The sequence below is a fragment of the Prionailurus viverrinus genome, chromosome X, assembly GCF_022837055.1.
Source record: "Prionailurus viverrinus isolate Anna chromosome X, UM_Priviv_1.0, whole genome shotgun sequence".
Classification (NCBI taxonomy): domain Eukaryota; kingdom Metazoa; phylum Chordata; class Mammalia; order Carnivora; family Felidae; genus Prionailurus; species Prionailurus viverrinus.
The window spans coordinates 10,774,158-10,800,712 of NC_062579.1; the positions used below are offsets into that span (position 1 = coordinate 10,774,158).

A 26,555-nucleotide genomic window follows, 5' to 3' on the forward strand; every position below is an offset into this window, starting at 1 on the left:
TTTCCCCCAAATAACTTTGTATTTAATATTTAATAACGAAGAAAGAGAATTTTACAGAACTTCTTTACATTTGTTTTGTGATTGCTAATTTATGCCTTAATTTGGGATTAACCTGTGCAGAAAGGTGGAGTTGGAGGAGTGGAGACTATGACGTTTTTGGTGTTAGGGTCTTTAGAAGTCTAGAGGTCTTAGACTATCCCTCGGGAATGGTAGAATAGAACACAGGAGTCAGCCAGAGGTCTCTTCTCCCAACCTCCTGCCTCCAGGCAGGATTACATCTAAACCGTTTTCCCACAAAACCAGAGAACAGATGCTCCAGGAGGGCAAGGATTCTTGTGGGTTTTGTTCTGTGCTGTATCCCAGCACCCAGCACTGTGCCTAGGACATAAGAGCTATTTGGAAAACATCCCAGGTGTGGATAGAGGTTTTCATTTGCAGCGGTCTCTTCCCTCCTACCTTGTTGCCCGTCTCCTTTCACTCATAAGATCCCAAGGCATCATCACTTAACGTTCTGTGCTTCTCACATATGCCTCATGATAAAAACTAATCTGAGGCACTTTTCAAGTACAGAGATTACTAGGCCTCTGTTGGAAATTCTGGTTCAGGAAGTCTAGGCCAGAGCCCAGGAATCTGTGTTTCTGACAAGCACTTCTGGTTGAGTCTTTTCTTCAGATGAACGCTGAAATAAATAGCAGGAGCCCAGCTCTTCCCCACACTGAGGTTAAGGAGCCATGATCACTTGACCATGGTTTCTGAGGGGCTATCAAAAGTTAACATCCTGAGCTGCTCGTCAGTGGTGCTATGGGAATGAGGGGCTATATAGCCTTCTGATCTATCCCCAAGTCACCTGGACCCAGCCCTGAATCCTGGCTCCTACCTTCCTGAAAGGATGGGCCTGGGACAGGAGATGCTCAGGAGTCCCTCTATTCCTAGAACTGCCCACTGAGCTTCTTGGCCTCCTCTTTTCCCCAGACGAGCTCTCCGTTCAGTCCCTTCTTCCAGCTGTCATGAGCACATGAATTCCCACCTGCCTCTGTTAAGTCTGCTAATGACCTCTGCATGCAGGCAGGGGCTGACTTTTTAGTCAATCTTAGTCACTGAACCAGAGCATTTCTCCAAGGGTGGCTAAATAAAGCCTCTGTCTCAGCACTTCCCCTACTTTACATGGGAGAGGAGGGAGGCTCTGATCCAGATGTGGCCTGCCCTTTCTACCCACCTCATGTGAGGCCTGAAGAGGCTGGTCTCTCCCTCAGGGATTCCTCCCAGGGTTTCTTATCCCCAGGACTCAGTGACCCCTGATTGGTTCACCAAGCACTTACAGTTTACAAGGAAAGGGTTGAAGTTATAGAGTAACTCAAGAAAGAAAAGTTGCTGCCTTTATGCTTGGCCCCACAGAACTTTGCCCTAAGAATACTCTCCCCTACCCAGGGAGATCATCCTGGGATCTCTAACCCTTGGGCCTGAATTTCTTCTTGGAGATTAAACACCAAGGAAGAAAACAATCTAGGTCAAAGGGAGTAATCTGCTCTGTAGTTGAAGGTGAGAGAATAGAACAGAGTATTTGTTTATGGTTGTCCAGTAGAATAGCTACCTATAGCTGTTTAAACTTAAATTTTTGAAAAATTAAAAATTGTTTAATAGCCAGTGTGGCTAGTGGCTACCACATTGGATGGCACAGCTAATAGGGCATTTAATCATCACAGAAACTTCTGTTGGATGGCACTGTTTTAGAGGTATGGCATTGTCCCTTTGACCCTGTCCATGTGATGTTTCTTTAGCATCTTGGGAAATATGTCTTTGTTTCTATTGGCAGTCTTTGTGGTTATGATGCATTATTCTAGGGGAAAAAAACCCACTATTGAAGACTGCATTAGAAAACAAAACCAAAACCAAAAATAACTGCCATAAATGTAGTACTGGGTGGGAGGGATTAATTATCCAAAGGTTGTATTTTCCCCAGTTTTTTTCTATTTTCCTTCTACAAAACTATCGTTCCTCCTTTTCCATTTGCCTTTCTGCTTTATCTGTAGATTATCTGGTTCTGTGCAAGGTTTCCCAGACAAGTGAAATGATAAACCAGACTTCAAAAAGAAAAGGATCAAAGAAGAACCAAAAATTTGTTTGGGGCACGGGAATAAATGGTTGGGCAGAACACCCCCAAATCACACACTGGGGGAAAGAGGGAAAGCAGTGGAAGGAGACGAGACTGGGAGGAACAGGGGTCTGGTCTGGATAGCAGGCCTGGCTGGTGAAGCACTGGGGGCCAGTTCTCACCATTCCTGAGGCTGGCAAGCTGCCCAGGTGCTCCGGAATTCCTCTGTGCAGTAACTTCCTAACCAAAATCTTCCTGCTTAGAACCATTTCCTCCCATAAGAATTTGTCTTCAACTCATGGTGGATCTCCATCCTAGACTCAGTGTGTGCATGAAGACGACCTTGAGGTTAAATGCTGTGTTTGGGGGAAAGAGGCCTCCTTCCCTACGAGTTGCAAGGACGGTACACCTCTTCTCACCAGCGCTGCCTGGTTTCCTCACTGAACCCCTGGGACCTCTGTAATGGGCTCTTCAGTGCATGTCCTCTCCCCTGCATGAAACTAGGGAAGCTGAGCAATGCTTCGAAAGACAGCAGGCAATGGAGTCGGCAGGTGATAGGCAGGGTAAGGTGAAACAGTGAGGGTTGGGGGCCCAGGGTCACAGGAGACAACAAGACAGGGGAGAAGCAAAGTTCAGGTGGGCATCAGGAGCAGGTGTACAGAAGTATAGTTCCAGGCCCTGTGGCCAGAAGACTGGAGCTGGGGTGACCTTTTTGACTCATTCCTGAGGCTTTTGTCTGCATACTTTCTAAAAAACGTTCATTTATTTATTTGGGGGAGGGGAGGGGCAGAGAGGGAAGAGAGAAAGAATCCCAAGCAGGCTCCATGTGGGGCTCAAACTCACGAACCGTGAGGTCATGGCCTGAGCCAAAATCAAGAGTCAGACACTTAACTGATTGAGCCACGCAGGCGCCCCTCTGCATTCTTGGAAGGCAGGACCTCCCATGCCACCCCCTAAGCAAGGCTGGCCAGGAGTTTGTCCAGGTTGATGAGTGACTGTGTCAGAGAGCATAAAATGAAAGGTGTGGAGAGGATGTTAGCTGGTCACAGGCAGATGGTTGGTGTCCTGGGGTCTCCCATCCCTTAGCTCGGGGGCAAAGGGTGTCTTTTTCCATACTGTAAGCCACAAACCTTTCCCCAGCCTTGTGTGAGTTCCTGATGTGAATGCAGCAGTCTGGACTTCCACTCCACACAGATTCCCCGCCCCTGCCCCCCTCCCCACCCAGAGTCTGCCAGATGCACAATTTAAAGCTTGTGATGTATAACACCCCGTTTCTCTCTCTGTCTCACAGCCGTCTCCAACCTGGACATTGAGAGTAAGCTGAGCGTATACTACCGCGCCCCGTGGCACCAGCAGAGAAACATCTTCCTCCCGGCCACGAGGCCGCCCTGCGTGGAGGAGCTGCACCGCCGTGCCCGGCAGAGCCCGCAAGCCCTGCGCAGAGGTGACTGATTCCGGGATTGGGGGTGTTGATTTTCAGGGAGAGGGCATGGACCTTGTCCATCTGAGGGGGGGGGTTCTTTCTCTGTGCCATCAGTTCCGGCACCATCCCTTGTTACATAGCAAGTACTTCGAAATGATCCCTTTTCTACCCTGAAATGAAATTCGTGGGTAATTATATACATAATTAAAAATAGCATGATCTGAATATGATAATAAAAAGAATTTCAAAGGAAAATTATTTCTGATATTTGCAGTATACAATGCCTGGGCACGACTGCACTAGAAGACATAATAAAGCAGTCAGATGTCTGTGCCTATCAAAAGTAGGTTTGGATTAAGTCAAGACAATCAGAAGCCATTCTGAACAAAAAGTAGAGGGAAATGAAAGGGCAGAGGACACAACCATAAAAACTGGTATGTTCTGCATATATTAAGCATGAGCAAAAAAAGACTAGAAAAAAAACCTTTGGATTATAATTTAAAGAGAATTAGATTTGACTCAGAAATAGGTTCTAGGCTTTTCTGTTACAGGAAATTCTGATAGGACATTTGTGGGACCTAGAGCACTATTTCATTGTTTAGGAACATCCTGTGCATTGTAGGAGGGCTGTCGTCCTTGGCTCCTGCCTAAACCTGCCCCCCTACCCCCTGCCCCAGGGGATCCCGCTCCTGTTGAGAACCATTCTACAGCGGAGTGAGTGGCAGCTCGGAGAAGTCCGGAACCTCGCTTAGGGTCACACACAGCCCATTTAGGTAGAGTGCCAAGATTCAGAGCCAGGCCTCCAGACCCCTGGCCAGAGCTCTTTTCCTCCTCACCATACACTGTGTCCTAGGAAAATAAATATTTCTCTTTCTCTTTCATTCTGAGAAAGCCAGAGACAGGCACAGAACAAAGTAGAAGATAACAGCCTTCTCTTACCTTCCAGGGGCTCAAAACCATTCTAATTAGGACAAGGAGATTAAAAACTGGCATCACCCTTTTAGAGACCCCTAAATTGGGTATGAGAAGTTGGCAGGCGAGCTTTTTCGGCCTTTAGATTTTCGCTGTGGAGACAGATGGTATCTGTACATTCAATGTCTTTTTTCCAAATTCCCTATGTTCCTTTAAGGAATGGTATCTTCCAAAAGCATTACAATTCAAATAAAATAAATAATGTCACTAGCAGGATGGAGAAATGACAAATTTGTTTTCAGCTTATTTTCTTCCACATGTGTATGACTTCTCCCTTTTCCCATATCCCTGTGTTCTCCCCCTTTAATGAAAGAATTAACCTACTAATATCCCTAACGCAACTGTTGCTAAAAATGCCCCTTGGTTATTAGTAGCAGATACTGTGACACTTAGGATGAAGAGTGATGATGGGTATTCTCTAGAGGTATCTCTGGCCTTCTTACTATTGACTTTGATTTTTAAAGTTGAGTCACTTCGATTTTATGGTTGGCTGAAAAGTCCTTCTTTACCAAATTTTTAGTGCAGGCCACCTTCTGGAAATCTTCCTTAACATACTCCCCATTCCTTTGCAGCCTCGATTAGGCCCCTTTCCCCTAATACTATCCTTTGACTCCTCCCAATCGTGCCACTTACAAGCTTATAACTAACCTCTTACAAGCCTATCTCCACTCTTAATCCATGAGCAACTGAAGAGCTAGGATGAGATCTTATTCATTTTTATTCAAAGCACTTAGCATGAACCTGACACAAAGTAGGTCCTCAATGAATGTGTAAGTAAATCAAATTCTGTAAAAAACTGGTTGAGCATAGAGGGCATAGAACGATGACAGGGGAGTCTGATCATTCTCACTAAATACTTTCTCTGATCCCATCATCAGAGAGCTTGAGTTGTGGTAGCCCTTTAGACACAATTATTTTTATCCCTTTATTATTATTCATAAGTCATCCCTGATTAGATTTTCCCAGATTCAACCAGATAACATCAAGCTGCTTGTACACTATCCCATTTCACTGTGTTGTCAGCTTTGGACTCAATGACAGAACTGAGGAACAGCCAGTGCCAATATCAGTTTTCTCAGAACTTCCTCCTGGGGACTGAGAGGGATACAGGGCCTCCTGGGGTTTTGGAAGACCTCAGAGCTGTGTCTCGCCCTCCCAGACTGGCTTTCTTTGAGGTTGTCTCAACAGCAAATCTTGGGTGTAGTAGTTTTAATAGCACTGCAGAGAGCCATAAACAGGAATTATAGGCATCATAGAATTAAAAACATGCAGCGTGGAATTAAAATTAGAAAGTGACTTTTTTTTTTTTTTTTTTTAACCTTGTCCCGGAAACATAGTAGCTTAGCACTGCATTCATCAGAATACCACTTCTGCCATCTGGTGGCCGTGACTAATAGCTAGCCGACAAGGGCCTTGCTCCGCAGTCGCCGGAGTAAGCTCCCTGTAGGTTCTCTATTTGGACAGCCCAAAGGTCCTGGCTTCCATCAGCAGTGAGTGGATAATGAAGCAGAGACAAGTGAAGCTGTGGTGGCGGCAGCACTGTGCTCCTTTTGGAGATGAGGCTGTAAGGAGGGAGCTGATGGGACTGAGATCAGAACCTTAGAAATTGGCTGCTTTTGAGATCTGCTCAATAGCAGTCCCTTCAACAAAGTCTACTGAGCTCCAAGCATTGTGCTAAACCTAGGATTCAGAGGGTAATAACTAACATTTGGGCCCTGTCCACGAGGAATACCTGTCTAGTGAGGTAGTAAACAGGGAATTCAACAGGGATGTGGGTGCTCAGAGGAAAGGACCGATCATGCCATGGAGCTTCAGAGAAGGCTTCCCAGAGCAAGTTGCACCTCAATGCATTTCAAATTAGAACCTGATTCCTCTCCCCCCCCTTTTTTCTTGGCAATTCTTTATGCTCAGAGCCAAATGGCTTAAAGTAATGCCACTGTTTGTTTCTAAGAATAGAGAGGGAGAAATTACTAAGTGGCTATAAAGAGAGATTTATATTTTATATTTCCTTCCTTTCAAGGTTCAGGGCTGAGGTCTAAGTTCCATTAGCCTAAGGGAATAACGACCAAGAGTCTACTGCAGTTTCAGACTCCAGTAGATGAATGTTCTCCCCACCCCACCGCCAGAAAAAAAAGTATTATTAGGGAGTCATTAATCTAGCCTGCCTCTTCCCAGCCTCGGGCAAATGAAAGAGAGAGATTTAAGAAAGTGTAGGAAGGGAGCAACTGAATGGGAAATTGAGTTGATATGTCCCTCCTGACTCCCTTCCTCTGACCTTTTCCTAACCAGTGACACCTGTATTCTACTCGTTATGAATTTTAAAATGTACCTTTTTCTTTGTGCTGCCCGTTTAGAAAAGCCCACTGCTTGCTTGCAGAGAAAAACAGGTGGTGGCAGTGGAAAGACATTTATTTCAAAAGGTCTTTCTGATGAACACTGGCTGTGGCGGCAGTTTAGCAAAGACTACCTACCAGTATGTGACTTTGTACCTTGGACTTGTGAGGGGTCATAAGATTTCAGGCCCTGGGCAGGAGTGTAGGCTGGATTGGGCAGGCAGGGTGGCTGTTAGTGTGGTGTGTTGGGCAGGGTGTGCTTTGGAGCTCACTGAGACACCCAGAGAACAAAACTGTGCTCTTGATGCCGCAGTGATTCTTGTTAAGAAGCCAGGAGCACTTCATCCCACGCATGGAAATTTCTTGGCTTTCCCCAGAGGTAGCTTTACTCCTAAATCGGCCAACTGTCCTCATTGGGATTCCTATACTTTCTCTAGGAGCCCAGGATTTCAAAGCCCTTTGAGTGTTATACATGATGGGGCTTAGACGGCTGCAATGGTGTGGTCACAGGTTTTCTAGAAAAGAAAATGTAGATAAATAAATAATTGCATGATAGAAAGATAAAAGCCCTGATGTGTAGTACCCACTAATTTCTGTGATGTAAATACTCCCACCGTGGCCCACTTCTAAGCCACCAGTAGTTTCAAAACTGGTTTGCAAAATTCCTGAACACCTAGCAATCAGCACTCCTGAGCCAGCGTGAACTGGCTCCACCACCTACTGGATGGCTGGGAGTGTGTGTTTCTGGCACTCCCCAGGAGACTCTGGCACGTCTGTGCCTACTGTCCACTCCAGCATTAATGTCACCAAATCTTCCCCCGTTGTCCTAGACTTTTTTTTTTGTTTTGCTCACGTTGTTTTGAAATGAGGCATGTTGAAAAATGTACTGCTTTTTCCAGACTCAGAGTGAGCCATCTTGTAGAAAGATTACAAGATGGACCCACTAAAATGTAAGCGCCAGTCTTCATATTAATGTGAAGTGAACGTTTAGTTTGGAACCATTCTAAAAATCTTACTTGGTATACAGATGAGCTAGATTAGCAAAAACTTTTTTCTAGCCTTTTGCTCATCCTCCCAAAGGGGAAAGAGAAATGGAAAATGCCAAGGATGTTTCTGTATCGTTGCTTTTTCTGCCCCTAGAACACCGCAGCCGGAGCGATCGCCGGGAGCAGAGAGCCGCTGTCCCCCTTTCTGTAGTGGCTCCTCCACTGCCAGCCTACCCCCCAGCTCACAGCCAGAGGAGGCGCGAAGTAAAGGACCGGCACTTCTTAACGGTGAGCTTGGCGGCCAGCCAGCAGCCCTGTCCTTGCTCATCAGAAAGCATGAGTGGGTCTTGGGAGTCACAGTGGATGAAGCTGGGCCACGTGAGAGAGCAAATCATGGGCATTTGAGAGCAACTGGAGTTTCTTCTCCCCTCTTTCATTCATGCGTCTTTTGGAGAATAGAGTGGGGATTCAGAAGTATTTTTTTAGTTAACTGGTTGCACAATGCAGCAAAGCAATAATTAAGGACTCTAACGTCGGAGGGAAAAACTTGCTTCAAACACCAGATTTCCTGCATACAAGCTAAAAGACGTAGGGCAGGTTCCTTCTTAGCCCTCAGTTCCCTCCTAAGATGGGGATATTAACAGCATCTACCTCATAAAGTTTGAGGGTGAAATGAGATAAGACATGGAAAGAATGTAGCACAGTGCCAGGCACAGAGTAAGACCTCGATATATGTTAACTGTTACTGTTGAATGTTAAGCGCTAACTGGCAGGCGATCGTGTGGATGACTTGGTGGGGGTGGGCTGAGAAAAAAATGATGTGAAAACTTAACATATGAAGATGAACCATTTCATCATTTTATGCTTCCCCATTCTATAAGGGAGGCTAGTTCTGCAGGGTAACCAGTTACCAGAGGGCCCCCCTCACTGCTAGTGATTTCAGCTTTGCCTGGGTGGGTGTGGCTGTAATGCAGCCCAAGCCCCAAGGATGGACCACAGATGAGCCGAGAACACCTACAAAGTCCATCACCCTGGGTGTGCTTTCTAAGGCCTCGGTGGGGATAAGTGCTCACCTATAGAATTGATCTTCCATTCAAGTTCTACCCCTCAGACCTGGAGGGGACGCAGAACACAGATCTATGCATTAGGCTCACAAGGGCTGCACATTGCTGCAAGAGAAAAGGCTGCAGGGACTGGGACCGGACCCTCTGAGGAGGGGCAATGACTTCTGTGACCCAGTCAGCCCACATGGCTGCCAGAGTGGGTGGATCCCTGCTCCTTTGTCATTCTGGTTTGAGGCCAAAATCTAAAGAAGTTACAAGTGTGGGTCCAAGTTGAGGTTTTCACATGAAATGAAGTTTGTATGTAGGATAATACACCCTGCACCTTTATGGTTTTTACACTATGCAAAATAGATGCGAAATATTTGGACCACATGACACCAAACATGCAGCTGAGAAGAGACTTCATCTAAATGAATCTGCATGATGTACCATATCCAGATAAAACAGTGAGTGATAGCGAACAACACACAGACATTAGGCTTCACAGACTTCAGGTTCACCGAGTCTACTCGGTGCCATAGCACACTCAACTACACTGCTGCAGTGCAGCCCAGGGGTAAGAAAGGAAGGTGACAGACTCTTAGGGCTTTCTAGGTCTTTATATAGAGCAGTTACACATGCTAGTGATTTGTCACAAAAGCCCCTGCTCGACAAAAGTTCTTATTAAGCTCAAATCTGCTTGCTAAAGCATTTGCTTTTAATGAGGCATTTTCTGCATAAAAATGCTAAAAATATTTTTCCATTCATTATAACATGTTTTGTAGCTCATTAAGTTGTTTTTTCCAGGGGGGCGGGTGAGAGAGAAGAATGTTGAACATTTACAGAAATGACATAAAAATATCACCATTTGTCATAATCTGCATAATTTTTAATAAAGTCTAAATACCAAAGTAAAGCTCTAGGAAAAGGCCTAAAATCATGAATAACAACGAAGGTGCTTCATTGACCCAACAAACATCAATAAGAGAAGAGGTCTAGATCATACTTATGTAAACCAGAAAGTGTACCCACCTCAAATGATAATACTTAGTATTTCCAAGTAATTGGGGAAATTTTAACTGTTTCATTTCTCTGAGTTTGGGTCACCAAGTTCACTGGAAGATCTTCCATTCAAGTTCTACCCCTCAGACCTGGAGGGGACGCAGAATACAGAACACAGATCTATGCATTAGGCTCACAAGGGCTGCACATTGCTGCAAGAAAAAAGGCTGCGGGGACAGGGACCGGACATTTGCAGCCAAACTGCTAGATAGACCTTTTCTTACACAGCAAATTGCTGGATACACGTTTTCTTAGTAACTCTCCTTTCATCTATGAGACTTTAGTTGAGCCATTTTTTTTCCTCCTTTAAAAAAGCATTCCTAATGAGATTCTGATACATGATCTTCCACAACCCTGCACCCTACACACTGTAGTTTGCTCATTAATGGTATAGACTGTGAAGTCAAACTGCCTGGATGTGAGCACCAGCTCTACCGTTTGTTAGCTAGCTGTGTGACCCTGGACAAGTTAATCATTTCAGTGTCTCAGGGTTAATAGTACACAGTACCTCACAGGTGTGAAACAAAGATTGAATGTGTTAGTACACGCAAATAGTACCTGATGCACAATAAGTACTCAATATGTATTGGACATCACCATCATTAATAGCCAATCAAGTTCGTGAAGTATCAGTGATATACAGTAATAAGATTATGGGTCTATCTAGATTTAAATCCCAGCCCTACCATTTTCTCAGTTGTGTGATTTTGAAAAAGTTACATCTTTCTGAGTCCCAGTTTCTTGTCTATAAAATGGGGATAATAACTTCAATTTTAGAAGGTTGTTAAGAAGACTTAATACAATGTTATATAAATACAATTAAATTGTATATGAAAAAGTTCCCAGCATAGTGCCTAAAACAAATATCTGAAACTATATTCATAATCAGGATAAACTCTAACATATAGTCACATATAAGTCTGGAGGGAGTATAAGTTGTTACACTTTTTCTAGAGGGCAATTTCCCAATAATTGTCAAAACTATAAGATACTAAATTATGCTAAGTGAAGTCAGACAAATACCATATGATTTTACTTCTATGTGGAATCTAAAAACCAAAACAAATGAATGAACAGAAAACAGACCCATAAATACAGAGAACAAACTGATGGTTGCCAGGGATGGGTGAAGGGCAGTGGGAGGTACAGGCTTCCAGTTATAGAATAACTCATGAGGATAAAAGATACAGTACAGGGAATAAAATCAATGGTATTATAACAGTGTTGTATGATGTCAGATGGTAGCTACACTTGGGGTGAGCATAGCATAATGCAGCATAGACTTGTCACGTCACTGTTGTACCCCTGAAACTAATGTAACATTGTGTCTCAATTATACTTCAATAAAAAGTAAATAAAAGTGGCCAAAAAAAAAACCTGTAAGATGGGGCAGCTGGCTGGCTCAGTCAGTGGAGCGTGCAACTCTCAATTTTGGGGTTGTGGGTTCAGGCTCTACGTTGGGTATAGAGATTAGTTAAAAAAATAAAATCTTTAAAAAAATACTCTTTGATTCAGCAATTCTATGTGTAGGAATTTATCCCCAGGCAATAATGGGACTGTATGCAAAGATGTATTCACTAAGGTGTTCATCAAAGCACTGTTTCGAACAGGAAAAATAGTTATGTTAAATGTCCACGGTAGATACTTAATTCTGATATATTCTAGGATAGAATACAATATCAAAAATAGTGTTATAAAAGAACACTCAATGGGGCGCCTGGGTGGCTCAGTCAGTTAAGCATCCGACTTCGGCCCAGGTCATGATCTCACGGTTTGTGAGTTCGAGCCCCGCATCAGGCTCTGTGCTGATAGCTTGGAGCCTGGAGCCTGCTTCGGAGTCTGTGTCTCCCTCTCTCTCTCTGCCCCTCCCCAGCTCATGCTCGCTCTCTGTCCCTGTTAAAAATAAATAAACTTCAAAAAAATTAAAAAAAAAACACTCAATGAAATGGAAAATGTATATATTTTATCAGAGATTTTTAAACAGTGTATAAAACTGTGTATAGTATGAGCTCAAAAAATATGAGTGTATATGTGAGTATACACACACACACACACACACACACATGTAGGAAAAAGATGGGAAGGCTTACATACCTGTGGTTCCCAAACTGTGTGCTGAGGTACTCCAGGGCACTGTAGTGAGCTCCTAAGGGTGCACTGGGATATTGTAAATTTTCAAGAGCTACAGTGTCCTCTGTTTGTATCTGGTGATGGCTCCAAAGCAGCCTCATAGCCCTTACAAGTGGAAAGAGGGGGTGCTTGGTTTCTTGACATGTGATTTAAATAAAAGTTCTCCAAGGGGAATGCACAGGAAACTGACCACACAATTTAGCTTTTTAAAAAAACCCTCTGTCAGCTGAAGAGTCAAGGTTTGTTTCCCAACTTTAAAGTCCATCTGGGAGTCCTCCTTCTTCAAGGGTGGCAAAGGAGATAATCTCAGGCCGCCAGATGGTTTTCCAGAGGAATTCTACTAAACCTTCAAAGTTTAGATAATCCCAATGCCCTACAAATGGTTTCAGAGTACTGAAAATAAAGTAGAACTTCCCCATTTCTTTTATAAATCTTTTATGAAGGTTTGATACCTAAACCTGGTAAAGACTGGGAGGAAGGGAGGGGGAGGGAACCATAGACCAATATCACTCATGATTATTAATGCGGAAATACTAAACTAAATGTTGGCAAACAGAATACCACATTAAGAAATTAATATACCATGACCAAATGGGATTTATTCTAGGAATGGAAGGTTGGTTTAATATTAAGAAATCTATTAGTATCATATACCATATTAATTGATCTAAAGGAAAAAAAACCCTTATGATTATCTCCATAGATGCTGGAGAGGCCTTAAATAAAATTTAACACCTATTTTTATAAAAAGACTTGAGAAAATAGGAATTGAGTGGTACTTCATTAACACAATAAAATATGTACACCTTAATCCTAAAGCCAGTATCTTAGTGGGGAAACACTACAGGCATTTCCACTAAAATCAGGAACAAGGCAAAGATGCTATCTCTGCTACTAATTAGCATTTTACTAGAGAGATTAATCAATGAATTAGACAAAATAAATCAATTACAGGCATAAGAATTAGGAAGGAAGAAGTAAAGCTATATCTAGTTGCAGATGATATGATACTATAGGATTTTCCTGGTATACAATCAATGATAAAACTCAAACAGTAAAAGAATTCAGTAAGGTAGTAGGATACAAACACACAAAAATCAATACCCTTCATTTACACAAATGATAGCCAATTAAAAGACCTAATAGTAGAGAAAACTCCGTGTATAGCAATAACAAAGACTAAACACTTAGGAATTAATTTACCAGGAATGTGCAAAACCTGTATAAGAAAAACTATAAAGCATTCCTAAAAGACACAAAATTAGACTTTCTCAAATGGAAGGATGTCCCTTGTCGTTGGATAGAACGATTCAGCATTATAAGCAAGTCAGTTCTAAGTTAATTCATAAATTTAATCCAATCCCAATAAAAATACCAATAAGCTTCCTTTTAAATGGAGTTAGACCCATTGATACTAAAGTTCTCATGGAAAAACAAACATACAAGAATAGCCAGGAAAATAGTGACAAAGGAAACCAATAAGGGTGAGTAGCTCTACCAGGCATTAAAATATCTTTAAAGCCTTTATAATTACGATAGTGTGGTACTGATACATGAGTAGAAAAACATACCAGTAGAAAAGAATACAAAATACAGAAATCAACCCAAGTATATATGAAAATATAATCTACGATAAAGGCAGTATCTCAAAACACTGAGGCAAAAGATGGGAGCTTTTTTTTAATGATGGTAGAACAACTGGTAGAAAAATTTCACCAGAGTTTCTCAGTCTCGGCACTACTGATGTTTCAAGTCAGATAATTCTTTGCTGTGGGGGCTGTCCTGTGCATTGTGATGTTTAGCAGCATGCTGGGCCCCTACCCAAAAGATGCCAGGAGCACTCTTCCCCCTCGTTGTGACAACCCACAATGTCTCCAGACAGTGCCACCAAACGTCCCCTGGGAAGACAAAATTGCCCCTGGTTGAAAGCCATGTAATGAGATCCATACCTCACACCATACACAAGATTAAGTTCCTAATGGATGAGGGACCTAAACATAAAAAATGAAACCATACAAGTACTGGAGCAAAATAGGGGTGAGTTATTCTTTTTTTTTAAGGTTTTATTTTTAAGTAACCTCTACACCCAACGTGGGGCTCGAACTTACAACCCCAAGGTCAACAGTTGCATGTTCGATGGACTGAGCCACCCAAGCACCCTGAGGTGAATTATTCTCTAACCTCAGTCTAGGAAAAGGCTTTCTAACTCTGACTCAAAATACAGGGGCAGTAAAAGATTGATGAACAGTAAATATTTTTGCATGCTCAAACACCAGAAACAAAAGATAAGCAAAAACTGGTAGAAAATATATGCACTTTGTACCACAGATAAAAGATTATTATCACTAATAGATAAATACCTCTTCAAAATTGAGGGACAAAGAAAGGAACAAAAACCTAGTAGAAAAATGGGGGAAAGCCTTGAACAGACAATTCAAAAAACACAAAAATGTTGCTTAAACTTAAGAAAAACTGTTCAGGGGCGCCTGGGTGGCGCAGTCGGTTAAGCGTCCGACTTCAGCCAGGTCACGATCTCGCGGTCCGTGAGTTCAAGCCCCGCGTCAGGCTCTGGGCTGATGGCTCAGAGCCTGGAGCCTGTTTCCGATTCTGTGTCTCCCTCTCTCTCTGCCCCTCCCCCGTTCATGCTCTGTCTCTCTCTGTCCCAAAAATAAATAAACGTTGAAAAAAAAAATTAAAAAAAAAGAAAAACTGTTCAAACTCACAATGAGAGAAATGCAAACACTGACAATTTATCACCTAATTAGATCGGCAAAAATTCAACAATATGACAACATATATATTTTATTGGTGAAACTGGGGGCGGGTAGGTGCGGACAGGCACTCACAAACAGTGCTGGTGGAAATGCAAACTTGGTACAACCTATCTGGAGAGGAATAAAACTACACCTCTGATAATACAAAAAGGTCAATCACTGTAGTGTTGTTTAAAATCACAAGTTATCGGAAATGACCAAGATGTCTATACATAGATGGATGTATTTAAGAAGTATTTATTTATTAGTGATATTAGCCCTTCTTCTGAGGCTCATGTATCTGTAGTGACGGAATAAACTACAGGACATCCACACAGTTGAGGAGCACTGTGCAGGTGTAAAAAAAAAAAAAAAAAAAAAAGAGGAAGATCTTTCTGAACTAATAAGGAGTGACTTCCAGGACATATTCTTAAGTGAAAAAGGCAAAGCCCAAGGTTCCAGGCACAAGATGACCAATGTAGGAAGGCCCTGAACTAACCTCCTCCATGGAACACACACCGATTTGCACCTATTAATAGAACAATTCCTCCTGAAGAAGAAGTGAGAGCTGACTGGACAGCTTCTGAACAACCAAAGATGGAGAGAACAGCAAGAGAGAGAAGAGTCACAGTAACAAAGGGAACCCCTGTACCCACGCTGGGAACAGCAGTGGGGAGGGACAGTACTGAGGAACCAAGAACAGATCCCTCTGTCCTTGGGCAAAGAAAAAAAACAGCCACAGCTTTAAAGAGCAACTAGCATATAAAAGACACAACACTAGAACTCTGCTAAGCAGTGCAGGAGCTGTGGGAATGTTCTCCAGGTCAGAGGGACTGGAGAATGCACAGTTGATGTTTCCACACCACCTTAAAAGCCTAGAATGGAGCAGGGTCCAGACACGGGAATAGGTTGGTCTGGTCCTCACAGTGGGCTTGCAGCTTCAGTGAGCCCAGGGTCTGCAAGCCCACACCAGCCTCAGTTGCACTGAAGCACAGAAAAACAGCCAGGTTTAAAAGGGCTAAGTAGCTGCGGGTGCACTCTCTCCGCCACTACCTTAAAAGCCCAGACAGGAATGGCATACCTGGTAGGTCTGGATGCTGTAACTGGCATGTATGGTTATCACCAGGAGCTTTTGACCTCAGCAAGCCCAGGGTATGTAAGACCACACCAACCCTGGTCACAATGGGACACAGAAAAAAAGTCATGGTTTCAAAGGGTCAGAGAACAGCTGGGATGCTCTCTCCCACTCTACCTTTTTTAAAAGCCCAGACTAGAACAGGGCTTGGCTCACAGTGAGCTTGTGACCTCAGCTAACCCAGGGCTACACAACCACCTTGTGTGCTGGAGCACAGAAATTAAGCCACATTTTTGTTTTTAATTGAAAAAATTATTTTATTATTTTTTTAATTTGTCTTGTTTGGTTTTTATTTTTGTTCTTTTTGGTTTTTTTCTTTTCCTCTTAGTTCTTTAAAATTTTTAATTTTATTATTTTTTCTTCTTTCTATAAAAAGCCATGGTTTAAAAGAGTAACTAACATATGCAGCCACAGCTCCAGCCAGCCAGCAAAAGTAACCAAGCACACACACAGTCTACAGAGGGGACAACATATACAAGACCACTCCTTCAAGTTTAGGAGAACTAGCCTTTCTGCCTAATCCATAGAAACACCAAAAGTCAAGCAAAATGGGGAGAGAGAGGAATATGTTCCAAAAGAAAGAACAAGAAAAAAACCTCAGAAAAAGAACTAAATGAAAGAGATAAGCAATATGCCTGATAAACAATTTAAAATAATGATCATAAAGATACTGGGCTGGAGAAAAGAAGGGAAGAATTCAGTAAGTCCTTCAATAAAGGAATAGAAAATATTTTCAAAAACCAGAGTTGCAGAATACAGTAACTGAAATAAAAACCACACTAGAGAGAGTGGATAGCAGATCAGCAGATGCAGAAGAACGTATCAGCAATCTGGAAGACAGGGCGATGGAAAGCACACAAACTGAACAGCAAAAAGAGAAAAGAATTTTTAAAAATGAGGATAGATTAAGAAATCTCTTGGACAACATCAAGAGAACAAACATTCACATCATAAGGGACCTAGAAGAAAAGAGAGAGAAAGGTGTAGAAAACGTACTCAAAGAAATCATAACTGAAAACTTTCCTGACCTAGGGAAGGAAACAGACATCCAAATCCAAAGGACACAGAATTCCAAACAAGATGAACCCAAGGAGGTCCACACCACGGGCACACAATATTTAAAATGTAAACGTTAAAGAGAGAATCTTAAAGCAGCAAGAGAAACAAAAAGTTACCTACAAGGGAAAAGCCTATAGGCTATCAGCTCATTTCTCAGCAGATACCTTGCAGGCCAGAAGGGAGTGCATGATATTTTAAAGTGCTTAGGAAAAAACCTGCAACCAAGAATACTTGACTGGCAAGGTTGTCATTTAGATTTGAAGGAGAGATAAAGTTTCCCAAATGAAAGATAAAGGAGTTTATCACCACTAAACCACTTTCACAAGCAATGTTAAAGAGACTTCGAGTGGGAAAGAAATGGCTATAATTAGACATAAAAAATTATGAAAAAAAAGAGGTAAAATGTGACAACATATACATTAAGTGTGGAGAAGGGAGTAAAAAAGGGAAAAGAATGGAAAAAAAAGTTTTTTTCTTTTCCTCTTTTTTTAGAATGTATTTGAACTGAAATGACCAAACCTCATAACCACAAACCCAAAACTGATGATATATAAAAAATAAAAAGAAAGCCAAACACAACACTGTAGAAACTCATCAAACACAAAAAAGGAGAACAAGGGATGCATGGCTTGTTCAGTCAGTGGGGCATTCGACTCTTGATCTCAGGGTTGTTGGTTTGAGCCCTACATTGGGTGTAGAGATTACTTAAAAATAAAATCTTGGGGCCCCTGGGTGGCTCAGTCAGTTGAGCGTCAGACTTTGGCTCAGGTCATGATCTCGCAGTTCATGAGTTCCAGCCTCACGTTGGGCTCACTGCACAGCCCACTTCAGATCCTCTGTCCCCCCTCTCTCTGTCCCTCCCCTGCTTGTGCTCTGTCGCAAAAATAAACAAACATTAAAAAAAAATAAAAAGTAAAATCTTAAAAAAGAGAGCAAGAGAAGAAGGAACAATGAAGAACTAAAAAAAGAAACACAGGAAACAAATTTAAAAATGGCAATATGTACATACCTATCACTAATTACTTTAAATCTAAATGGCCTAACTGCTGCCATCTAGAGAGGCAGGGTAGCAGAATGGATGAAAAAATAAAAAGGACCCATCTAGACTTCAGGAAAGATGGTGGAGGAGGAGGATCCTGGGCTCATCTGTCCCACGGACACAACTAGAAAACACCCGCATCAGTGTAAATAATCCAGAAAACAACTAGAAGACTGGCAGAACAGACTATCACAGCTGAATGTAGAAAAGAGGCCTTATCAAAGAGAAGAAGAAGGGCTGAGACTTGGTGGGGAGCCAAACAGACTGGCAGGACTGTCCACAGGAGGGACCTGCAAGCCCAAGAGGGGAGAGAAGAGGACGCTGCACTGGGCACCCCACCCACAGGGACCGCACTGTAAAAAAGAATCCCCATAACATTTGGCTTTGAAGGCTTGAGGATCCTGGCTTCACACATTTTTATGATCAGTAAGACTTTAAAAATCAGCAGGCTCAGCTCTGCAGGAGCTGGGAACACAATAGGAAACTGAGTCCCCGCCCTTAAAGAGACAGTATAAAGAAGAGCCCCACAGAGATACAACATAGAAGGAACAGTTTGAAAACCACGTGCGGTATTCTGAAAGGAGATGTATTTGGTCATTTCAGAGCAGGTACTGGAGGGGCAAGGAACTTTGGGAGACTTGTCCAAGAACAAAAGAGCTGGTAGGCCCCATTTCCCTCCCCAGTCCCCCATCCCTGGCTTGGACACACAGGTACCTGCAGGAACCACAGCATGCAGCACTCTCCACCCAGCTTGCTAACAGCTTGCCACCCACCCCCTGCACTCTTTTGTGGATCTGGCCCCTCCAACCCAGCAGGATTCCACAGAAGTTTTCCAGGGCACCTGCAGCTCCCCACCCACAGCACTGGCTCAAATCTTGTTGGCACTACATGCCCAGCCCCTGCATTCTCCTACGGACCTGCCCCCTCCAATATACCCTTGGCTGGAGCACATCCAAGGCAGTGCCAAAGCCTGGGTGTGTGCAAGCAGCCCAGAGAAGGGCCAGCACCACTCCAAAGTGACTCCTGGGGAAGATAACCACACACACCAGTCTGACTGCAGCCCCAGCAGCGGGCTGGGGACAGACAATGCATCTCACTACAAGCCCCACCCACTAATGAAAGCTTCTCAGGGCGCGACATTGGGAAAATGCCCCACAGTTTGGTGTTCCTGCAGCCCTGACAAAAGCCTGATCTAACTTAACTAAAACCCGAAGTGGCCCCAGACTGGCCCACTAACAACACAGGAACCAAACCCTGCTCAGCCACAACAGTAGGGCACATACAACACACATAGGAGATACCCCTGAAGGGCCAGGTTCTGGTGAACAGGGGATTTTGCACTGCAGGGCACTACAGAACCTCTGCATCATAAGGACACTACTTTCAAAAGCAGGAGACATAGCTGACTTTCCTAACACAGAGAAACAAACACAGAGAGTCAGACAAAATGGGAAGACCCAGGAAAATAGCCTGAATGAAAGAACAGGACAAAATCACAGCAAGAGAGCTAGATAAAATGGAGATAAGTAGTATCCAGAATAGAGCATATATTAGGCCACATAACAAGTGTCAAAAAATTCAAAAAGATTGAAGTCATACCATGCATCTTTTCCAACCACAGCACTATGAAACTAGAAATCAACCAAAAGAAAAAATCTGGAACTAGCACAAATACATGGAGGTTAAATAACATGCTACTAACCAATGATTGGGTCAACCACAAGTCAAAGAGGAACTCAAAAAGTACATGGAGACAAATGAAAATGAAAACAACAGTCCAAAATCTACGGGATGCAGAAAAAGCTGTTTTAAGAGGGAAATGTATAGCAATTCAGGCCTACATACAGAAGAAAAATCTCAAATTAACAACCTAACCTTACACCTAAAAGAGCTAGAAAAAGAACAAACAAAACCCAAAACCAGGAGAAGGAAGGAAATAATAAAGACCAGAGCAAAAATAAATAGAAACTAAAAGAACAATAGGGCAGATTGATGAAACCAGGAGCTAGTTCTTTGAAAAGATAAACAAAATTAATAAACGTTTAGTCAGACTCATCAAAAAGAAAAAAAGAGTGAGAGAGAGAGAAACAGAGGACTCAAACAAAATCAGAAATGAAAAGGAGTAAATAACAACCAACACCACAGAAATACAAAGGATTATAAGAGAATATTATGAAAAAGTATATGACAACAAACTGGACAACCTGTAAGTAATAGATAAATTCCTAGAAACATATAACCTACCAAAACTGAATCAGGAAGAAATAGAAAGTTTGAACAGACTGATCACCAGCAATGAAATTGAACCCATAATAAAAAAAAATCTGAACAAACCAAGGTCCGGCATCAGATGGCTTCATAGGTAAATTCTACCCTATATTTAAAAAAGAGTTAATACTTATACTCCTCAAACTATTCCAAAAAATAGAAGAGGAAGGAACGTTTCCTAATTCATTCTATGAGGCCAGCATTACCCTGATACCAAAACCAGATAAAGAAACCACAAAAAAAGAGAACTATAGGCCAACATCTCCGATGAACATAGATGCAACAATACCTGACAAAAAAATTAGGAAACTGAATCCAACAATACATTAAAAAATCATTCACCATGATCAAGTGGGATTTATTCTAGGGATGCATAGATAGCTCAGTATTCACAAAATCAATATGACACATCAAAAAGGAAAAAAACCCTTATGATCATTTGAATAAATGCAGAAAAAGCATCTGACAAACTACAACATTCATTCATTCAACAAAATAGGTTTAGAGGAAATACTTCAATATAATAAAGGCTGTATATGAAAAACCCACAGCTAACATCATATGCAATGGGGAAAATTTAGAGCTTTTCCCCTAAGGTCAAGAACAAGACAAGAATGTCCACTCTCCGCCACTATTATTCAACACAGTACTGGAAGTCCTAGCCATAGCAATCAGGCAACAAAAAGAAATAAAAGGGATCCAAACTGGTAAGAAAGAAGTGAAACTTGCACTATTTACAGATGACATGATACTACATACAGAAAAGCCTAAAGACTCCATCAAAAAAACTACTAGAACTGATGAGTGAATTCAGTAAGGTTTCAGGATGCAAAATCAATATACAGAAATCCATTGCATTTCTATACACTGATAAGAAAGTAAGAGAAATAGAAATTAAGAACTCACTTGGATGTAAATTTAAAAATTAAATTATATTAAATTTTAAAAATTAAGAAAACAATCCCATTTACAATGACACAAAAAATAATAAAATACCTAGGAATAAAGTTAACTAAGGAGGTGAAAGAGCTCTACTCTGAAAACTATAAAGCATTAATGTAAGAAATTAAAGATGACACAAATGGAAAGATATTCCATTGCCATGGACTGGAAGAACAAACATTATTAAAATGTCTATACTACTCAAAGCACTCTACAGATTTAATACAAATCCCTATCAAACTACCAACAGCATTTTTTCACAAAGCTAGAACAAACAATCCTAAAATGTGTATGGAACCACAAAAGACCCCAAATAGTCAAAAGCAATCCTGAAAAGAACAGAACCAGAGGTATCACAATCCCAGATTTCAAGATATGCTGCAACGCTATAGTAATCAAAAGAGCATGGTACTGGCAAAAAAAAAAAAAAAAAAAAAAAAAAAAAGACACATGGATTAACAGAACAGAACAGAGAGCCCAGCAATAAACCCACAGTTATATGGTCAATTAATCTTCCAACAAAATAAGAAAGAAAATGCAATTGGAAAAAGTCTCTTCAACAAATGGTGTTAGGAAAACTGGACAGCTATATGCAAAAAGATGAAACTGGACCATACACAAAAATAAACTGAAATGGATTAAGGACCTAAATATGAGACTTAGAACCATAACTATAAAAATCCTAGAAGACAGCACAAGCAGTAACTTCTCTGACACTGGCCATAGCAACATTTTCCTAGATTTGTCTCTTGAGGAAAGGGAAACAAAGGAAAAATAAACTATTGGGATTATAAAAATAAAAATCTTCTGCACAGCAAAAGAAACAATCATCAAAACTAAAAGACAATCTACTGAACATATTTGTAAATGGCATATCCAATAAAGGGCTAGTATCCAAAATACATAAAGAACTTACACAGTTCAATACCAAAAAACAAATAATCCAATTAAAAATGGGCAGAAGACATGAACAAACATTTCTCCAAAGAAGACATACAGATGGCTGGCACAGGAAAAGATGTGCAACATCACTAATCATCAGGGAAATTCAAATAAAAAAACCACAGTGTGATATCACATCATACCTTTCAGAATGTCTTAAAGCACAAAAGACAAGTGGAGAAAAAGGAACCCTCATGCATTGTTGGGAATACAAACTGATGCAGCCACTGTGGAAAAAAGTATGGAGGTTCCTCAAAACATTAAAATAGAATTACCATATAATCCAGTAATGCCACTACTGGATATTTACCCAAAGAATATGAAAACACTAATATGAAGAGATACATGCACCCTATGTTTACTGCAGCATTACATACAATACCAAATTATGTAAGCAACCAATTGTCCATCGACAGATGAATGGATAGAGATGGTGTGTGTGTGTGTGTGTGTGTGTGTGTGTGTGTATTACTCAGCCATAAAAAAGAGTGAAATTGCCATTTGCAACAACATAGATAGACTGAGAGGGTATAATGTCAAATGAAATAAATGAGAGAAAGACAAATACCATATGATTTCACTCATATGTAGAATTTAAGAAATGAAACAAAGAAAAAAAGAGACAAACCAAAAAATAGACTCTTCACTATAGGGAACTGATAGTTACCAGAGGGAAGGTGGGTGGGGATGGGTAAAACAGGTGATGGGGATTAAAGAGTATCCTTATGATGAGCAGCGAGTAATGTACGCCTGAAACTAATACAACACTGTAAGTTAATTATACTGGAATTAAAATAAATTTAAAAATAAACTTAAAAAATAAGAGCATGCATATTTTTAAAAAAGGACACATCTGTATGGAATATTACACAGCCACAAAAAAGGATGACATCATGCCATTTGAGACATGGACCTACAGGATCCGTGTATTACACTTATGCTAAGTGTAATAAGACAAAGAAAGACAAATACCATAAGTGGAATCTTAAAAAAAAAGTCAATAAATGAAGAAAGAAACAAAAAGCAGAATCAGACCTATAAATACAGAGAACAAACTGATGGTTGCCAGAGGGGAGGGCTGTGGGGGGTTGGGCAAAATGGGTGAAGAGGCGAGGAAAAAAACAGGCTTCCAGTTATGGAATGAATAAGTCATTGGAATCAAAGGGACAGCCTAAGGAATACAGTCAATGATGTTGCAATGGCAGCATAACAATATGACAGATAGTAGCTACACTTGTAGTGAACACAGCATAATGAATATACTGATCAAATCACTAAATTGTATGCCCAAAACCAATGTAACATTTTGTGTCAACTATATGCAAATAAATAATTAAAAACTAAAGTTAAGTATCTTAAAAAAAAAAAGCCAAAGCCCCAAAAAAGTGGCTACAGTATGCTACCCTTCATGTTAGAAAGAAGAGTATGTAAGAAAATATACAGGTATCCACTTACTTGTGTAAAAGAAATAGTCAATTCTGCTATAACACCATATACTCATCCCTAAAAACTTCCCCACTATGCAAAATTGCATGATAAAAACCAGTTTATGGGGCACATAGGGCACAACACTCAACTTCCTCTATGATACACATACACAAAAAGTTAGGAACCTAATAAGAAAAAGCAGTAGCACAATTTTACAGGTTAAATACTTAAGAACTATAATATGATAAACGTGTCACTTTACCTAGAAAAAGCCCTGAAGTCTGCTTATGGAATGAACATTGGGAGGGCTGTAGCTCTGTGCGCTGGTGCAAAAGGGGCAGAAGGCTGTAGCCCCAGGCATGGATAAGTGTGGCTTCTAACACACGGGGTAAAGCAGGGAAACTCAGAGATGTCTGAGGTATGTGCATTTTATGTATTCTTACCCAGCTCAGGTCAGCTGGGTGCAGTTTCTGGGTTGACCTAGAATTTCTCATGCATGAAACTGTCCATAAGCAAACACAAAATTCGCATGAAGCTCAGACCGTTCTCCAAGATATATCAATCATGTTGGAGCAAACTCACTTTTTCACAACAAGCATTACTGCGAAACTAACTACACAGGAAGGACAAATCAGAAACTCATGAGATTGGTTTACCAACAGTAAGCAGAAACAGGCTAGAAAGAATGGGGGGTGGGAAGGAGGCAGTCGAGTCTAGGGAGAGTGCCACTTCTGAGTAGATTTTTGGGTAGGTCTAACTCTTGGAACCCAGGTAATGTTTTATGTACCAGCCCGCCCAATAAATAAAATCAACCAGAATGTGAGCAGAACCCAAAATGGAAAACAAAGAGTAAACCTAACTATATTTCAAATGAATATCACACTGAAGGAGGTGGGGAAGAAAGTCGCTAAACCTAAGTAACTTTGGAAAGAAGTATTTTTGCTTTGTTTCATTTTAACCACAAATATTTATTGATGGATTGATATAATTTTAAATAGGATAATAAGGCATAACCATGGATTCAAAGAGTTCAAACACCAAAAGAGAGAAAAGCCATTAACTTAGGAACTTTAAACATTCAAGTCAAAGACCTTCTGAGATACTGAATAGATGAGTATCAGACAGCTCTTCCCTTTTGTACGATTCCTATATTACATCACATGATCACAAAGCCAAAATGATTACTTCTTACGGAATTCCTCATTTATTTATACTTGAGCCATCCCACCAGGCTGCTCCTGTTCCCCAGTCCTCTCTCCTTCCTTTGCAGTGATGTTCTACAGCCATTCCCTTCCTAAGGAACTGTGTGCACATCTTCCTTCCAAAGCAAGAAAGCAAACAAGCAAGCTAGGAGTCACAGAAAGTTAGCCACAGGCAGATACATAAAGGAACAGACTTGGACATTAGGATGGCAACTGCCTAATTCAGTGAGGCCTAAACTCAGCTGATTTGGGCAAATAAGCTGCTGTGGCTTGCAGAAATGTCTAAAATGCCACACCATATCATGCCACCAATGTCAGATCCCACGTTTCTAGGGGATTAACAGTGGTCTACACAGGGAGGGAGGTAGTCAACGTAACCAGGCAGCTAATGTGACAATACAGTCAATGCTTTGGACTTCCACTGGGAGTGGACTACGGCTTCCAGCATGATCATTTGCCAAGTGCAAAAACCTTTAGGACACTAGGATGATCTTTAAATCTCTTGGACAGATAAATTAGGCACCTCTGTAACTCTAACCCTTCTACTTGGAAATGTGAAGTGAAAAACATCTCAGGGCATACAACACTGAGGCATAAACCATGCAGCACAGGTGGGAATAAAGGAGGCTTTTAGGGTGCCCTGCCTCCTTTCTAAAAAGCCATGAGAAGGTCCCCAAGCATATTGTGAGAGCAGCCATTCTGGTGGCGCCAGTGGCCCAAAGCTGAGCAAACCTGCAGGCATATGGCTATTTTCTGAAGAACAAGAGTAGCCACATATAGGTACTCTCTGTGTGAAGAATCAGAGGCCATTGAGTGACCTGGGCAAGCCACCTAGAAGATTGGGCTCGACATCTTTCACCTTTTAAGAAGAACATCTCCATCCAGCAGCCCTTTGATGATGGAGTAGAGTGCAGAGGATCACGAGATGGTCAAATTTTCTGAGAGAAGTGCTGATTCCCAAAAAGCTCCTGAGGATACAACATCCCAGAGGCTCATTTGCGAGCAAAGGCAGATAAATTCGCCAGACCACGGAACCGCCTTGTCAAGTTAGATCTACATTTAACAGGCATGACTTGGGGTGCCAGGTAAAACAGAGGGAACTTGGAAGCATAATAAAAAGCAGGAAGACTGAAAGATCAAGTGAATGGCATGTTGGGTGACAGAGAAGCAGGAAGCAAAGGACATATGGAAAAGGTTGCAGGAGCATGCTGAAACCCAGGTGAAGGGAAGGCTTCCAGTGAAAGCTTGCTTGGCCAGTTCTTGGCATGAGTCCCTCTCTCACTTTCTCAGACAGGAGGGGCCTGTGGCATTTGGCTGCTTAACTGGGGGGAGATGATATTTATAAATGGGGAACAGGTGAATGGATACTGAAGAGAAACAGGGTGGGTGGGCCGTTTTGTAATGCCCTGTTTACACCAAAATCAGGTTTGTGTTAACAGAGCACACGTGGGGTTGTCACACAACAGCTGTGGCATCTTGGGAGAAAAGAGATGATAGGGGAGAGGTGGGGCTGGGAGATAGGAGGACTCTCGAGTTCCAGTATTTAAATACTAGAAGGCAAGGAACAGTTTGGTCTCAGCCTTTTAGTCAAGAAATCGGATGCTCACTTTCTGTTACATGTTCACCTTCTCCAAAACTTTAACAAATTTTGCGAAAGATATGGCACCATCTGCACCCTGACCAGCCTCCTGGACGGTCCTGTGATGCTGCTCAGTTGCTCATGTGAGATAACCATTCCAACCATCA

At 41.6% G+C, this 26,555-nt stretch overlaps 1 protein-coding gene and 1 long non-coding RNA gene across 5 annotated transcripts in view; one reads left to right on the plus strand and one right to left on the minus strand.

Moving 5' to 3' along the window:
* NHS (NHS actin remodeling regulator) overlaps positions 1-26,555 on the plus strand; it is a 340,674-nt gene that overhangs the window by 285,034 nt on the left and 29,085 nt on the right. For both annotated transcript variants that reach the window (XM_047843171.1, XM_047843172.1), the window contains exons 2-3: positions 3,384-3,536; positions 7,961-8,094. In XM_047843171.1, coding sequence (XP_047699127.1) covers positions 3,384-3,536; positions 7,961-8,094 — 287 coding nt within the window. The remainder of the gene's footprint in view (positions 1-3,383; positions 3,537-7,960; positions 8,095-26,555) is intronic.
* LOC125156912 (uncharacterized) overlaps positions 1-26,555 on the minus strand; it is a 71,852-nt gene that overhangs the window by 14,377 nt on the left and 30,920 nt on the right. The window contains exons 3-4 of one of the 3 annotated variants that reach the window (XR_007148840.1): positions 12,006-12,146; positions 9,882-10,000 (exon numbers count right to left, since the gene is read on the minus strand). The exons of 1 other annotated variant lie outside the window; for it this stretch is intronic. This is a non-coding gene — a long non-coding RNA (uncharacterized LOC125156912). The remainder of the gene's footprint in view (positions 1-9,881; positions 10,001-12,005; positions 12,147-26,555) is intronic. One more of the 3 variants, XR_007148842.1, reaches the window with a different exon arrangement.